At 37.5% G+C, this 16,431-nt stretch overlaps 1 protein-coding gene across 17 annotated transcripts in view; it reads left to right on the top strand.

Moving 5' to 3' along the window:
* The window catches only part of Trip12 (thyroid hormone receptor interactor 12), a 131,952-nt gene that overhangs the window by 79,447 nt on the left and 36,074 nt on the right, over positions 1 to 16,431 (top strand). For 8 of the 17 annotated variants that reach the window (XM_021650879.2, XM_060368739.1, XM_060368738.1 and 5 more), the window contains 10 exons: positions 944 to 1,036; positions 1,237 to 1,398; positions 2,918 to 2,986; positions 3,066 to 3,231; positions 4,885 to 5,002; positions 5,097 to 5,256; positions 6,906 to 7,059; positions 8,232 to 8,460; positions 8,725 to 8,843; positions 13,491 to 13,698. In XM_021650879.2, coding sequence (XP_021506554.2) covers positions 944 to 1,036; positions 1,237 to 1,398; positions 2,918 to 2,986; positions 3,066 to 3,231; positions 4,885 to 5,002; positions 5,097 to 5,256; positions 6,906 to 7,059; positions 8,232 to 8,460; positions 8,725 to 8,843; positions 13,491 to 13,698 — 1,478 coding nt within the window. The remainder of the gene's footprint in view (positions 1 to 943; positions 1,037 to 1,236; positions 1,399 to 2,917; positions 2,987 to 3,065; positions 3,232 to 4,884; positions 5,003 to 5,096; positions 5,257 to 6,905; positions 7,060 to 8,231; positions 8,461 to 8,724; positions 8,844 to 13,490; positions 13,699 to 16,431) is intronic. The other 9 variants (XM_021650881.2, XM_021650880.2, XM_021650877.2 and 6 more) reach the window with 3 other exon arrangements.

Genomic DNA, 16,431 nt, shown 5'->3' with positions numbered 1-16,431 from the left:
CTTTAACCAGTATTCAAAAAAATACACATCTTTAACAGAACAGTAGTTTTAAGTTGAAACTAATAAAAAATAAGCCAAATTTTATGATTTTTAATGATAGCATTTAGCATATTAACATCAGAGAACAGCTTCAGTTATTTTATTAAAATAATATATTGGGGCCAGTGAGATACCTTAGTGAGTAATGGTACTTACAGGGTAAACCTGATGACCATATATATGATCTCTGGAACTCACATAAAAAAGACAGGTGCAGTGGCATTTATCTGTAGTTTCAGCACCTGTAAGAGGGAAAGGGAGATGAGACATTTGAGAACTGCTTGAAGAAAGTGGAAGATGAAAACTTAGTAGTTCGCTGACTTTACATGTGTGTTACAGTATGTATGTATTCAAGAGTATAAATACATAGTCACAATCAGTACAAATACGAGTTAAAAGAACAACAGGACAGTAGAATTGAAAGCTATTTATGTCGTTAGCTGAGAAGGTTAAAAAAAAAATATCTTGCTCATGTTCGCAATTGACCAGAGGAGAAAGGGAAAATTTTGTGCCATTAGTGTCTTAGGTTGTTGTGCATATTCTCTAATATTTTTTTAATGCACAATAAAACTTTGTTCATCTGATAAAATATAATTATTTTATACCTTAAAGTTTTAAACCTGGTTAAAAAAAAAGTTACATGAATCAACTCCTTTTTTTTTTTTTTAAGTTTTGTCATCCATGGGACTATATCTTTCAGTATCCTGACACCAAATAAGTTGTTGGGAGAAAATTGTCAGCTATGCTTTATAACTTTTACTAACGTGTGACTTGTTTTCTACTTTGGTTACATTTTGAAGGTAGTGTAAGTGGCTTTAAGTAGAGGAAGTAAAGTACACTGTTCATGTAGATAAAGTACGCTAAGTAAAAAAAATAACCTTTTATATCCACTTTAATTTTCTAGCTACAAGTTATTCAGTGTATTGATGTGGCAGAGCAGGCCTTGACTGCCTTGGAGATGTTGTCACGGCGACACAGTAAAGCCATTTTACAAGCAGTAAGTGTTGTGGCTGAAGGACTGTATGTCCTTTGCTGTTGTATCTCAGAACTACATTGTGCTAATTCCTTGACTGTAGCTCTGTAAGATGCACATTATCTTAGAGTAATGTGTTAGACATTTTAGTAGTTCTTAACATTTGAGTAGTTTTTTTGGTATAGGATATTTTTCTCTCAATTTAACAGTTTTTTATGTTTTAGGGTGGTTTGGCAGACTGCTTGCTGTATCTAGAATTCTTCAGCATAAATGCCCAAAGAAATGCACTAGCAATTGCAGCCAATTGCTGCCAGAGTATCACACCAGATGAGTTTCATTTTGTGGCAGATTCCCTACCATTGCTTACCCAAAGGCTAACTCATCAGGTAAAATATGAAATCTGCTTATGTCATGAAAGTTTTATTACTATTACTTCATATTCTATCTGAATTCTTCTAGTTGAATTCAAAGTGTTTTGATCCATGTGTCTTTTTTAATGTATTGTCAAGTTACATATAATGAGGATATTTCTTTTTAAGTAAGATTTTGGCAGACTTACCCAAATGAGTTTTGATTTATATCTTTCTTTTGATATTAATTGATGACTTTATTTTGCAACAACTGAGAGTGTCCTTTCTATGTGAGGTCAGAATTTATCTTCACAAAGATTTCACTAACAGAGGAAACAGAGGGCTTGGGCAAAGACTGGAACAGAGAGACAGATTGTCCAGAAATAGAAATGAGGAGTATAGATTCCACTTGTTGGGGTTGGAGGAGAGCCAATAGGTATGTAAAACATCAGTGATGTAGTTTGAACAGCATAGTTCATATTATACTTGAATGGAGGAGATTGAGTGCTATGTCTGGATGACATAGAGAGATATGGGTTTTCTTGTATTTTACCAGTCCTTTTATTACTAGGAATACCGTTTAAGGAGTCAATATTAAATTTGCTTTTTAAACCTTGTGAAAATTAGATGTACAGAATATGTTTAAGGGATTTTTACAAGGTAATACACTCACATTTGTCTCCTATACTTCTATAATGATAAAGGTAGAGTATAAATATTTTTCTTTTTTTTTAAGTTAGTCTAGGCTGGCTTTGAACTTCAATCCTTTCAACACAAGCCTGCATCATCCATGCCTAGACAATTTGTTTCTTATTTATTCATTTATTTTTGAAACATGGTCATACAACAGAGCCCCAGCTAGCCTGGAACTCAACAGAGCTCAGTTGGCCTTTGTTTCCGCAAGTGCTATGATTAAAGGTATGCACTACCATGACTGTCTTAATTTGTTTATTCTTAAAAGCATAGTTCAAACTGATATAATTTAAAATATGTTCTGAAATTCATTGTTATAATCAGAACCACATAGCATCCTTACTTCAGAAATGAGAACTAAGAATCAGAAATTTTGAATCAGTTGACCATTACTGTTTTCTTTTAAGGCAGCCTAGTAGCAGCAAAGATGTGGACTTTTCCAACTTGATTCCTATTTTTACAGAAGGAAGTGTAGTTGCTCTACTAATGAAGTAAACAAAATGTTGGTTTTGCTTACCAGGATTTTCAGATATGTTTTCCAGGGAGCAAATCTTTCTAATTGCCAAATCTTTCTTGGATTGTTTCTATAGTGATATAGCCAAAAGTTATCAATAAGGTCATTCCTTAGTGCTTTGGAGATTTGATCTGCTGATGTTAACAAATTGCTGAATCTTCAAGTCCCCATGCAAGTGTTTGCACATACTTGTTCTTTAATAGAACCAACTGCTCTTCACCTGGGTTTCCCTTTTCAGAGTTCACATCTACAGTTGAGGTTACTTAGATTTTTGGGGCAGAGCTAAGTGACTGATGGTGCTAACATTTCGTATTAATGAACTTTTTTATTTTCCTTTGTGAAAAATAGGACAAAAAGTCAGTAGAAAGCACTTGCCTTTGTTTTGCACGTTTAGTGGACAACTTTCAACATGAGGAGGTCAGTGTTTCTCTTTGGTAAAATATTGTTGAGTTGCTTAAACCACAGCATAATAATTTGTTTTCTTGTGTTCATGAAGAATTTACTGCAGCAGGTTGCTTCCAAAGATTTACTTACAAATGTTCAACAACTGTTGGTAGTGACTCCACCAATTTTGAGTTCTGGGATGTTCATAATGGTGGTCCGCATGTTTTCTCTGATGTGTTCTAACTGCCCAACGTTAGCTGTTCAACTTATGAAACAAAGTAAGTGCTGATTTATTATTGTGTTTTAAGGCAGGAAAATTGGCTTGTTCTTCACTAATAAGTCAACCTAAGTCACAAGAGGAAAAGAAATGATGAATATCATTGAATATTAAAGAAGAAAAATGTTGGGGTGGGAATGTAGGTCTGGTCGATGGTTACCTGAATATATGAAGTCCAGGTGTTTGATATCCAGCAGTGCTGTAAGATCTTCTTGTTTTTTTGAGACAGTATCATTATATGTATTGCTATGTAGTTCAGACTGACCTTACACAGAGTTTCTGTGTATCCAAGGCTGTCCTGAACTTGCTTTGCAGACTAGGCTGGTCTTGAGATCTGCCGGCCTCTGCCTCCCCAAGTGCTGGAATTAAAGGTGTGTGCTACCACTCCTGACTGATCATGTAATTTTAATGTTATGCCTTTCTAAAACTCACCTTTGGTGGTTCTGGGACTAATGACTCACGATCTTTGAATCACCATACTATAGTCATTAATGATTTCTTGTTAGTTATCTAAGTTGTTTGTAACTACTGTTAAGGTAACTAATTCTCTCAGCCCAGGTTTGAGTTTTCAAGTAAATTATCTTTGTACAGAATGCTTTTTTCTCCCAGAAAACTGGACCTTATTTTTACTGATGAATCTCTAATTTTTACTAGTTTTACAAATTTTGTGTTTCTTAACCAGTGACAAATTGCTGTTGGTCATGCTCTTAGGCCTTGTCTCATAAGTGTTAGAATGTAGTATGGTTTTAGAAGACATCTGTGTTTTGATTCTTTTCTTTTCTTATTGGAGCACCTATAATTATGGTTAATAATTTTGTACTCATAATTCTGAAACTTGAAAGTGGGATCTTGAGAGTCAGTTTTGCCATTTACTGACAACACGGTTTTTGGCCACACTGTTTTAGACAGCATATTTTGTTTTGGAAAAGCATAGTTTCACTTTCCATTGCATTGTCTGTGAGCACAAATACATTGACAAAGACCTTGGCTCAAAGATAGTGTGATTAGGGTGAATAGTTGGGCAGATTATTGCTCCCATGTGATGAGCATCTTGCTCCCTACCTCGGTAAAACTGGGAAATGCTCAACCCCTTCTTAAGTGGTTTTGTTACTTTACTCATTCTGAAGTTCTTAGTACCTCTTTAAAGCTTTATTAACCTAGATTTTCCTGGAATTACACTTGTTTTTTATTTTATTTTATTTTACTTTATTTTGTCTAGCTACAAATACCAGTTTCAGAAGTCACTCCTTTGAACACATGTATTTTTTTCCTTTAATGTCATGCTTTTAACCTCTTTTGACTACTCCACAAACTTTACCACAATATTATCACGTGGAAGCTACTTAGTCACATTTCCATTCTACAGTGATATAAATTAAACACAGGCCTTTGTTTTGTTTTGTTTTTGTATTTTAACTACTTCCTGATTACTTTTTTTATAAAAAAGTAAACTGTACAACACAACCTCAAGGCCACTTCTTTTTTATGGTACTGCAGAATGAAGCTAAAGCCATACACATACAAGTGATTTGTATTTCCTATTTCCGTATTCAGGTGCTCTATTTGTAAGTTTAATTTTTGCCCTAGAGAATGATTGCCTTGTAAATTACACCTAGTTTAATTGGCTTCTGTTTTGTTGTTGCTGGCTTTACAGACATTGCAGAAACACTTCATTTTCTTTTATGTGGTGCCTCCAATGGAAGTTGTCAAGAGCAAATTGATCTTGTTCCACGAAGTCCTCAAGAGCTGTATGAACTGACATCTCTGATTTGGTAAAAATGGGTTGATTTTTCCTTGATACTCTTAATAGCTACAAATGGTGAAGAAAGTTACATACTAAAATAATTTCACTTTTTTTACTTTCAGTGAACTTATGCCATGTTTACCAAAAGAAGGCATTTTTGCAGTTGATACCATGTTGAAGAAGGGAAATGCGCAGAACACAGATGGTGCAATATGGCAGTGGCGGGATGACCGAGGCCTCTGGCATCCCTATAACAGGATTGACAGCCGGATCATTGAGGTAGTAGTTTCATTGTACCATTTAAATATGTCTTTCTGAGGAGGGTGGGTATAGGGATGGAATGGGGAGGTGGTTGTGTGTGCTTAAGTGTGCTCAGTTTTGAATTAACTCAAGATTCTCTCATTTTGTCTCCTGAGAAAGAAGGTCCTCATTCTGTTGAGGTCAGAAAACATGATCCTCTAGTCCTGCTTCTGCTGCTAACTACCTGCTTGGCTTGGAGCAAGTAATCTCAGTTCTTTGTCCCATAGTTTTGTTTCCAAAAGGAAACACTGGAGAGTTAGACTATGTTGCAAAGCAGGTCTACTATTTCAACCCAGAAGAAATCTCCCAGTGTGTGCTTTTTATACTTAATCAGGAAAAAAGTGAAAACAAATAACTGCTCTTGGGTGAATATGAAAATTGTGATAAGAAGATTAATATATAATTTTATACTGGTGCAACAGATTTTAATGACATAAATGAAAGCAATGTTTAAAATTATGGAACTTTTGGTAACTTGATATAAGAGAGAAAAAATTAATATTAAAGTGTAGGAATATATCAAAATGTTAATGATGACAGTTTATGTGTGATTTCTGTTCATCTGATTTTGTTTGTATTCACCAGAATAATAAAATTTCTCAGATGACAAAAAGACTTGGTGCTAGAAAAGTATTGAAGTACTTGAGAGACTGTCCGTTTCTGCTAGCATTATCAGTAATACACAAAATTTTTCTAAATTTAATATAATTCTTGAATTGCAACCATCTTTACACTTCTTGTCGAGCTATATTTTAAAGATTCGTTCCAGTATCTAAAAGTTTTTGCTTAAACTCATCATCATTTTAGTTACAAAGTCAGGAGTTCTTATAAAGGAACTCAGAATTCAGAACCAGCTTGCTTTTATGAGAGTTAATTGTTGATTGGTCTTTTGTGCCACAACTGCTAGTGTTCTTAACTTCTAATCTTAAGTGTTTTTCTTTTTAGCATTCTTCTGATAATAGTTACATCTTCACTATTAGTTTACTCTCAATTTCCAGATAGTTATTCTGTGTAGGAATCTCAGCTTAGATTGACTATGTATAGAGTCTTTGGTTTGTTTTTAAAGTGATAGGTTATTGCTATGTAGCCTTAGCTGTGTTTGAACCTGGAAACCTCCCGACTTAATCTCCTGAGTGCTGGCCTTCCAGGTGTTCAACCAGCATATGTAGTATATTTTGTAATTTCTCTATGGTGTCTGAATTTAGTTTGTTTTTGTTAACATTTCTTTTGTGATTATTTATCTAAGATCTTAGTTTTAGTTGTGTTCTTTACAGTTTCTTTGTGTAGCCATGGCTGTCCTGGAACTCACTCTGTAGACCAGGCTGTCCTCAAGCTCACGGAGAACTGCCTGCCTCTGCCTCCCTGAGTGCTGGAATTACAGGCATGTGTCACTGTGCCCAGCTACCTGGACCTTGTTTTAGAGTACTCTGATATTAGAGCCCACAGTTTGTTTGAATTTTAAATGATTTGTTAAATGAGTTTTGTCATCCACTGATTTAAAATTTCAACATTATGTTAGTTTGCCAGCCACATAAAATAAGTAAAGTAGCATGTGTGGAGGGTCCCTGCTATGCTTAAGGTAATGAATTTCTACATGTTTATATTCAAGGTTTCTCTCTCTTTGCTCTCAGGCAGCCCATCAGGTCGGTGAGGATGAGATAAGCTTGTCCACTCTGGGACGAGTTTATACTATTGATTTTAATTCTATGCAGCAAATCAATGAGGACACGGGAACAGCACGTGCCATTCAGAGAAAACCCAACCCCTTAGCCAATACTAACACTAGTAAGTATCCTTTGACTCTGCCACGACCCACTTAATTTATCCATCCATCTATCTATCTATCCATCCATTTATTTATTCATTCATTTGTTTGTTTGTTTATTTATTCTCTCCCTTCCGCACTCACTTGTGAGACAGGGTTTCTCTCTGTAGCCTTGGCTGTTTTGGATTGCTTTGTAGACCAGGCTGGCCTCAAACTCATGGAGATCCACCTGCCTCTGCCTCCCTGAGCCCTGGGATTACAGGCGTGTCCCACCACGTCCAGCACGGATTCTAGTCTTTAGGCTTGCTGTCAAGCACCTTCACTTATTTAGGCCTCTTGCTGAACCTCTAATTTTGTTGTTGTTATTTACATAGTGACAGTTTCATTGAGTGTAATTAGGGAAGGGTAGAATAGTTGAATAATGGTGATTTATTTTACTAAAACCTGTACCTCAATTATTAAGAATAAGCTACTATTCATATGTAATGTCTTTTCCCACACAATTTTTTTTTCTTTAAATGATGTCTTGGGATGCTTGTTAGAACTAATGCAGATGTTCATTTGATCCTGCTTCACGACATCCCGCCAGAAAAGAACTGGGTAGCAAATGTTTAAGGTGCCTTATGTCATACAGCCTTTGTACTACTTACACTGTTGTAGTCTCAAAGCATTCATATTATAGAGCATTGACAAATGTATGTCACCAAACAAAGCAACAGGCGTGTTACATAATCAGTAGTTCACCAAACCTTTGTTCATAGTCCTCATCAGTTACACTCTTCTTACATAGTCTTTATGAACAAAATAACAAAATGACCTGGTTTATGCAGTTGTTTTTGGATACCTTTTATCTAGTACATTTCTTGTATTTTGTTCATTTTTTTAAACCTGTGTTTTTAGTAGGTTAGTATTGAAATTTTCCTAGTGTTTCTTAGACTGCTTTAAGATGAAGTATACAGTTAATACAGTACTTTCATCTGGTTAGAATGGTCAGTAATCTCTTAATGTTATTCCTTGCAATCCTATTAATCTAAATAAGTTTACGTTTGTCCTGTAATGCAAAAAAAAAAAAAAATTTTTTTTTTAATTGCATTTCAAATAGTTGCTCAGTTGAATATTTTGTTTTGTTTTTTGTTTTTTACTATACTGCTATGGTGGTCACTTCAGGACTGTACATCTTTTTAAATAACAGGTGGATATTCAGAGTTAAAGAAGGATGATGCGCGAGCACAGCTAATGAAAGAAGATCCGGAACTGGCTAAGTCTTTCATTAAGACCTTATTTGGTGTTCTCTATGAAGTGTATAGCTCCTCAGCCGGACCTGCGGTCAGACATAAGTGCCTTAGAGCAATTCTTAGGATAATTTATTTTGCTGATGCTGAACTTCTGAAAGATGTTCTGAAAAATCATGCTGTTTCAAGGTGTGTTCATCAAAATAACAAAAATATTTTGGAAATTGAAATCTGAAGTAATTTTATAAATTTCTAAATCGTAGTACAGAAAAAAATGAAGTTTGGAATGTTTTGAATAATTTTTAATGTCTATTATAATATAATTTTAATTAAAATCAAACTTAATTTAATAAAAATTATGATTGATTTGTTGGAATTGTTCTTAAATTTTAAGTAGTATGGCCAAAAGTAACTACCAACTTCAGTGTTAAACACAAATGCTTTCTTTTTTAGTCACATTGCTTCTATGCTGTCAAGTCAAGACCTGAAGATAGTAGTTGGAGCACTTCAGATGGCAGAAATCTTAATGCAAAAGTTACCTGATATTTTTAGTGTTTACTTCAGGAGAGAAGGTAATGCCATTCATTAACTGATAATCAGTTAATGATTAGTAGTTTATCTAGATGGAACTTCAAGTGATGCCTTCAGTGTCTATAAGGAAACTATTATCTGTATACATGAGAGATTATATATTTAAGAGCTCAAGCATATATAGAGTATTTTATATGTAGTATGTGTATTTTGTGGAAGCACAGGGATGTTGAGATTCACTGTTATTGTTTGTTGTTAGTCATTTTCAGTTAATTTTTCTTTTTGTATGCTCCCAAATTTGGCAGCAATCACAGACTTCAATCCATAACAATTGCTTGAATAAGTTTGCAGTGTATCATAGCAATAGATCAGAACAGTTCTAATGTTTGAGGATTTATTTTACCATTTATTGTGTTGAAAGTGTATGTGACTGGTACAGTAAGAGGACATGAAATCCTCTGGTATTGGATTTACAGATAGTTGTGGGCTTTCATGTGGATACTAGAAACTGTACTCAGGTCCTCTGGAAGAGCAGCAAGTGCTCTTAACCACAGAGACATCTCTCCAGCCCTTGATTACTATTTTTTTTCCTATTATTGAAAATTGATTTATTTTTCCTCATATAATATATCCTGATTATGGTTCCTCTCCCAGTTCCTGCCTGATTCCCCTCTCATCTGGATCTACCCCTTTTCTGCCTCTCATTAGAAAACAAACAGGCTTCTCAGAGATAATAAGCAAATAAAATATAATGAGATAAAACGAACACATCAGAAGTGGACAAAACAGAAGGAAAGAGACCAACAAAAGGCACAGGAGCTGGGCGGTGATGGTGCATGCCTTTAATCCCAGCACTTGGTCTTTGTGTGTTTGAGGCCAGCCCCGTCTACAGAGCGAGTTCAAGGACAGCCAGGACTATTACACAGAGAAACCCTGTTGCTGAAAAAAAAGGGGAGAAGGGGAGGAAGAGGCACAAGAACTAGGTATTCAGAGACTTGCTCATTCATACACTTAGGAGTTCCATAAAAACATTGAAATGAAAGCCATAATTATCTGCAAATGACCTGTAGGGTAAAAAGAGAAAAGTACATAAACAAAACAAAAACAAATAAAGAGACTTAAGTGGGATGGAGGAAGAAAATGAAAGATACCTGATTACATCAAAGTCAAAGAACCTCCAAAGATGCTGCTGTGTTCTTCCTGTGTTGGCATATACTTCTGGGCATTCAGTCTGCCCTTAGGAGCAATAGTTTTCTCAGGGAGACTCCCTTGGAGAATACTAAATTTTCATTTGCAAGTGCTTATCAGTTGGATATAGGGACAGGGCTATGTGAATACATTTTTCACCTCTAGGACTCCTTCTGGTGCAGACTCATTCAGGCTTATACCTACACTCTCTTGACTTCCTATCTTTTTTATTTAGTCGGCTTTGTTTCCCTGGTGTCTTGCATCCTTTCTGGCTCTTAAATTATTTCCACCCCCTCTTCCACTTGGTTCCCGGAGCCCTTATCAGGGAGGGATTTGATGGAGTCATCCCATTCAGGCTGAGTGTTCCAAGGTCTCTCAATCTCTCTATAATGTCTGGCTGTGGGTTGCTATATTTATTCTTAACTGCTATAGGAGGAAGGCTTCCTTCCTTCCTTCCTTCCTTCCTTCCTTCCTTCCTTCCTTCCTTCCTTCCTCTCGCCCCTCTCTCCTCCTCTCTCTCTGTCTCCTCCCCTCTCCTCTCTCCCCTCTCTCTCTCTTCCCTTCTCTCCTCTTTTTTCTCCTCTCTCTCTTTTTTTTTAAAGACAGGGCTTCTCTGTGTAGCCTTGGCTATCCAGGAGCTTAGAGACCTGCCTACTTCTGCCTCTTGAGTGCTGTGATTAAAGGTGTGCACGCTTGGCTAGGAGGAACCCTCCAGTGATAGTTGAACAAGACATAATATGCTTCCCTGGCTGGAGTCAATCTTCACATATTGGGTTTTTAGTTTTCCATGTTTTGAAACTATGAAAGATATAGTAAGAACAAAGTAGAAGTTTTCATATTTATAATTTATTTATAGTTTTTTTAATAATTATCATTTATAATTATCTTTGGGTCTGTCTCTTGACTACCAACCTAAGAATTACATAGTAAGACACTATCCCCAAGTAACTAAATATTAGCTTTGTTAAAATAACAGTGTACTTAAAAAAAAATAATAATAAAGCAGTATTTTTCCATTGCCCAAAGGTGACTGTTACAAGTCAGGTACACACACACACACAAGTTCTCTCTTACTTTCTGAAATCATGAAATGTTTGTCTTTAGTGTCATTCTCTTGCTTTTTTGTAAGCTTCTGTGTTTTTTTTTTTAATTTATTCACTTTACATCCCAATTATAGACCCCCTCCCTACTCTTCTCCAGGTCCCACTCTTTTTTCCTCTTCCCTGTATTCTTCTCTCTCCACCCCTCAGAAAAGGGGAGCATCCTCACACCCCTACCATCCCACCCACTCATGCCAGCACATCAAGTCCTATCAGTACTGAGTGCATCCTCCCACAGTGATCTGGCTGAGCAGCCCCGACAGGTGGAAGTGATTGAAAGCCATGTAAAGAGTTCTTGTCAGAGTCAGCCCCCCATTCCACTTGTAAGGGGACCCACATGAAGACCAAGCTGTCCATCATGGACGTGTGTTGGGGCCTCAGTCCAGTCTATACGTGGTTCTTGGTTGGTGTTTTATTCTCCACAAAGCCACCCTGGGCCCAGTTTAGTTGGCTGTGTTGGTCTTCTTGTGGAGATCCTGTTCTTGAGGGTCCTTCTATTCTTCCTTCCACTTCTACTCTTGCACAAGGCTCTCTGCGCTCCACCTAGTGTTTGGTTGTGAGTCTCAGTATCTATTTTGATTGGTTTCTGAGTGGAACCTCTTAAAATACAGCTATGCTAGTGCTAGATAAAAGGGAACAGAAGATAGGTGAGGGAATGCTGAGGGAAATGAGGGTGGGGATCTGATGTGGGGAAAGCAGGGGAGAGGGAGGAGGAGGACAGAGGGCATTCAGAGAGAAGACAAACTGTGGCCTGGAGCATCTCTGAGACTGGTTGGAGACCTATGACAGGGCAGGATTTTGGGAGGTTTTGGAGGTGACTGTAGCTGAGACCCCTAAAAGCAAGGAACGTGGAGACTGGATGCCATCCAGTAACCAGACAGGACTTCCAAGCAAAGGGAGTGGAACATCAACCCACCTACAAAAACTTGAACCCAAAATTTAACTTGCCCACGATATGTGCTGCAATAAAGATAGAGTAGAGATTAAGGGAATGTGCAACCAGTGCCTGGCCACACTACGGGAGAGAGCCAACCCCTAACACTATTAACTGCACTCTGCCTTGCCAGTTTTTTTTTTTTTTTTTGAGTTTATCATTTATTTTTTGTTTTGTTTTTGTTTCTTCTAATTTTTTTGGTTTAAAAGTAAATGAGAGTCACTTGCCCACTTTCATCTCTATATTGGAGAATACTACATTTTTGTTAAGTAATTTTTGTTAAGCTTAGAAAATTTTTCTGTACCATCATACTACCCATATATATATGTTTATTATGGTGTGGGCTTTGTCTTCTCAGGGCTAGGTCATTCATGCTGCTCATAAAAAGACTAATGTTAATGTCTTCCTCTGAATATCTTTTTATTTGACCTTGGTTCTCCTACAGTGTGTTCTAGCTTCCTGTATTTCTCTTTTGTGAGCTCATTACTACTTACTGGAATTCTTAGGAAAATGTATCATTCTAGTCATTTATTCTGCGGAGTGCATTTGTCTTGCCTGTTGCTGTACATAGCATAGCCTTTCATAAAACTATTTTTGAAGCAATTCCTGAAGCTTAAATCAGCCTACTCCTCCCCCACACCTCTTTTAAATACTTTAATGGAAGTGAGGTATGGTAGTATACCCCTTTATTTCCAGCACTTGGGAAGCAGAGATAGGTACATCTTTGAGTTTAAGGCCAGCCTGGTGTACATAGAAAATTCCAGGAATCTGGAGCTATATAGACCCAGTCACAACAATCAAACAAAAATTCCAAAACAAAGTAAAATAAAAATAACCTAGTGGAAGATTAAGCCTCTACTCTTAAAATGTTTCTGTGTTCATACATAATTTCATCCATAAATTTTCATGTATTTAACACAAGCTTTTTTGGATATCTATGACCGTCTGTGTGTGTGTGTGTGTGTGTGTGTGTGTGTGTGTGTGTGTGTCACTGTAGCAACCCTTTCCGTTCTCACAAATGACATTTTAGTTTTCCTTACTCTGATGTGGCAGTCACCACCTTTCCATAGCTCTTTATGGATAGCAGCATCGTCATTCATTCAGTTCTTCTCGTAGCCATCAAGGCTGATTGGACTTTTCCATTCCTTGTCTTCTGTGACGTGTGCTGTATGTATTTCTCAAATTTACTATTGTTTATAAAATGGATGTTTTCTACTTTGAGTAGCACTGTTTATGTGATTTTGCTTTGAAGATCAGAAGACATTCAGTAAAAATATCTTTTTTTTTTTTTATTTTATTTTTTCTGATCTGAGTCAAGATGGAACCTAGGTCCTTCTGCCCCTCACCTTTCTCCTTCCTTCCTTTATTTCTAGTTTACCAGGATTAATATTCAGGAATTTTGTCTTGGTGGGGTCATTCTTCTCGTCTGATTAAACTGATCTCTTTTTGTCCCTGTTGCTGTGAAGGTGTGATGCATCAAGTAAAACATTTAGCAGAATCAGAGACTTTGTTGACAAGCCCTCCAAAGGCATGTACAAATGGGTCAGGATCCCTGGGGTCTACAACACCAGCCAGCAGTGGGACAGCCACGGCTGCAACCAATGCCTCTGCTGATCTGGGGTCACCCAGCTTGCAGCATAGCAGAGATGATTCTCTGGACCTGAGCCCTCAAGGGTGAGTTTTATTGTGAATCTTAATGTACTTCACTTTACCTGTGTTGATACCCAAGACTCCTGTTGAGAACAAAATACCTGAGAATGCACACCTGTAATCCCAGCACTTGGGGAGGCAGAGGCATTGTGAGTCCGGTCTCTGTGAGTTCCAGCGAGCAGGACATCCAAGGCTACACAGAGAAACACTATTTTGAAAAAACAAAAACACAACAGAAACAACAAACAAACCTGAGAGTGCAGAGTGAGTGTGTGTGCGCACGCGCGTGCACATGCGTGTGTGTGTGTGTGTGTGGTGATGGGGACAGAATCTATAGCTTCAGCAAATACTGACAATCACCTCTACCTCTGGATTATTTTCTCAGCTCGTCTGTTCTCTGAAATGGAAAGAAAATAACTTTAAGAAAGCTATCTTACTGGGCCTGGCTTTATAAGTACATTAGGGGCATGCATATCATTCACGTTGGTACCCAGGGGAATTGAGGTACAGATACTTAGGTTTGTTTACATGTGTCACCGGTACAGTGCAGTGTCTTAGCATTTGCTTCTGAATCCATAGTTTTGCAATTACTTTGTACTATTGCATATGTCTCTGTGATATCAAGGAATTGATGCAGTGAAAAATAAGAATTAGAAAATACAGGCAAGGCAGCCAAACATGAATTCCCATTTAGCTTTAATTACCAAACACTTGTCTGTTTCTTAAAGGTAAGTGGTAGTTTTTAAAGTCATTTGTGCCTGTTCTGCTGTACTATTTACTATGTTGAGAAACTCTTGATTTTTTTATTTTTGTTTTTTAGTTGTTGCGTTAGAAGATCACATATTTAAGTGGTTTTATGTTAAAAACTGGAATGTTGTACATAATAAGCCACATTCATTTCTGAAATTTAGTTGGTACCCAGGGTAATATTCCATGCTTTTCCTTTTGTTGTACATCATATATTATATATTTTGCTTTTAGTTTTTATTATATGTACATGGGTGTTTTTGCCTGCATGTATGGTTCTGCATCATGTTTATTTATCCCTTGGAGGCCAAAAGAGGGCATCCTACTCTCTGGAACTGGAGTTACAGATTATTGTGAACTTCTGTGTAGGTACTGGGAATCGAATTTATGTGACTGCTAAGAATCAAAGCTACTGCTCTTAACTGTTGAGTTCACTTTCCAGCTTCTGTAAAATATATACTGGTAAAACATTCTCACTGGGATTCTAAAATTAAATCTTGTATACCTTAAAGAACCATTGTCCTGTACAACTTGCTAAATTTAGCTGGGGTCAGGTGCTTGAAGAAGAGTCACTTTTGCTGCCAGTCTACTTTAGTGTATATCAAAAGTCTGGCTTGGACTGATTGCTACTTCAGGGAAGTTAGTCAGTTTGTCTTTCATTATGTTCCTTGGCCAAGTTTCTAAAGATTATGTTTGAACCTGTTTTCCTTCTTCCTTCCTTCCTTCCTTCCTTCCTTCCTTCCTTCCTTCCTTCCTTCTTCCTTCCTTCCTTCCTTTCTTCCTTCCTTCCTTTCTCTCCCTTCCTTCATTCCTTCCTTCTTCCTTCCTTTCTCTCTCTCCCTTCCTTCCTTCTTCCTTTCCCTCCCTCCCTCCCTCCCTTCCTTCCTTCCTTCCTTCCTTCCTTCCTTCCTTCCTTCCTTCCTTCTTCCTTTCTCTCTCTCCCTTCCTTCATTCCTTCCTTCTTCCTTCCTTTCTCTCTCTCCCTTCCTTCCTTCTTCCTTCCTTTCTCTCTCTCCCTTCCTTCCTTCTTCCTTTCTCTCTCTCCCTTCCTTCCTTCCTTCCTTCCTTTCCCTTCCTTCCTTCCTTCCTTCCTTCCTTCCTTCCTTCCTTCCTTCCTTCCTTCCTTCTTCCTTCCTTTCCCTTCCTTCCTTCCTTCCTTCCTTCCTTCCTTCCTTCCTTCCTCCTTCCTTTCTCTCTCTCCCTTCCTTCATTCCTTCCTTCTTCCTTCCTTTCTCTCCCTCCCTCCCTCCCTTCCTTCCTTCCTTCCTTCCTTCGTCTTTCTTTCGATTTTATTTTATTTTTTTGTATGAGTGCTCTATCTGCATGTTTGCCTGCATTCTAGAAGAGGACATCAGATTTCTGTATATATGGTTGTGAGCCACCATGTGGTTGTTGGGAATTGAACTCAGGACCTCTGGAGGAGCAGACAGTGCTCTTATTTGCTGAGCTGTCTGTCCAGCCCCCCCAAACCTGTTGGGTTTCTACTTTCTCACCTATGGTGCTGTTATCCTTGTCTCCCATTTACCTTTCTACTTTATTGTTCTTCCATCTCAGCTTTACTGTATTCTCTGGTCGTTACAGTAACCCTCAATTATTAAAGGGTTTTGCTATAAAATTTTCAGTTGATACCTGAGATGTCTTTAAATATAAGTTTCAGGGTACTATGAAATAGCTCAAGAAACCCTTGAGACAGGGTTTCTTTGTGTAGCCTTGTCTGTCCTGGAACTAAAATGTAATATTTCTAAGCCAGTTTCAATAAGGGAGTAGTTATGATTATACAGTCTAATAGTTGATGACTTAATACGTTGTTCATATTCTGAGGTTTTATTTTAATATGTAATGCTGGCTTGTCTGGAGCTCACTGCCTTACAGCAGTCCTCCTCCTCATCCTTCTCCCCCAAGTGTTGGGATTACTAAGTGAAACATTCTTGTTTCAAAGACTGTTTTGTTATGTGTGCGTGCCTTAGTTTATGTATGCCCACCATAAATATGCAGGTACCTTCAGAGGCT

The sequence above is a fragment of the Meriones unguiculatus genome, chromosome 15, assembly GCF_030254825.1.
Source record: "Meriones unguiculatus strain TT.TT164.6M chromosome 15, Bangor_MerUng_6.1, whole genome shotgun sequence".
Classification (NCBI taxonomy): domain Eukaryota; kingdom Metazoa; phylum Chordata; class Mammalia; order Rodentia; family Muridae; genus Meriones; species Meriones unguiculatus.
The sequence above is the reverse complement of the archived record's forward strand: the minus strand, read 5'-3'. Positions and strand labels throughout refer to the sequence as shown.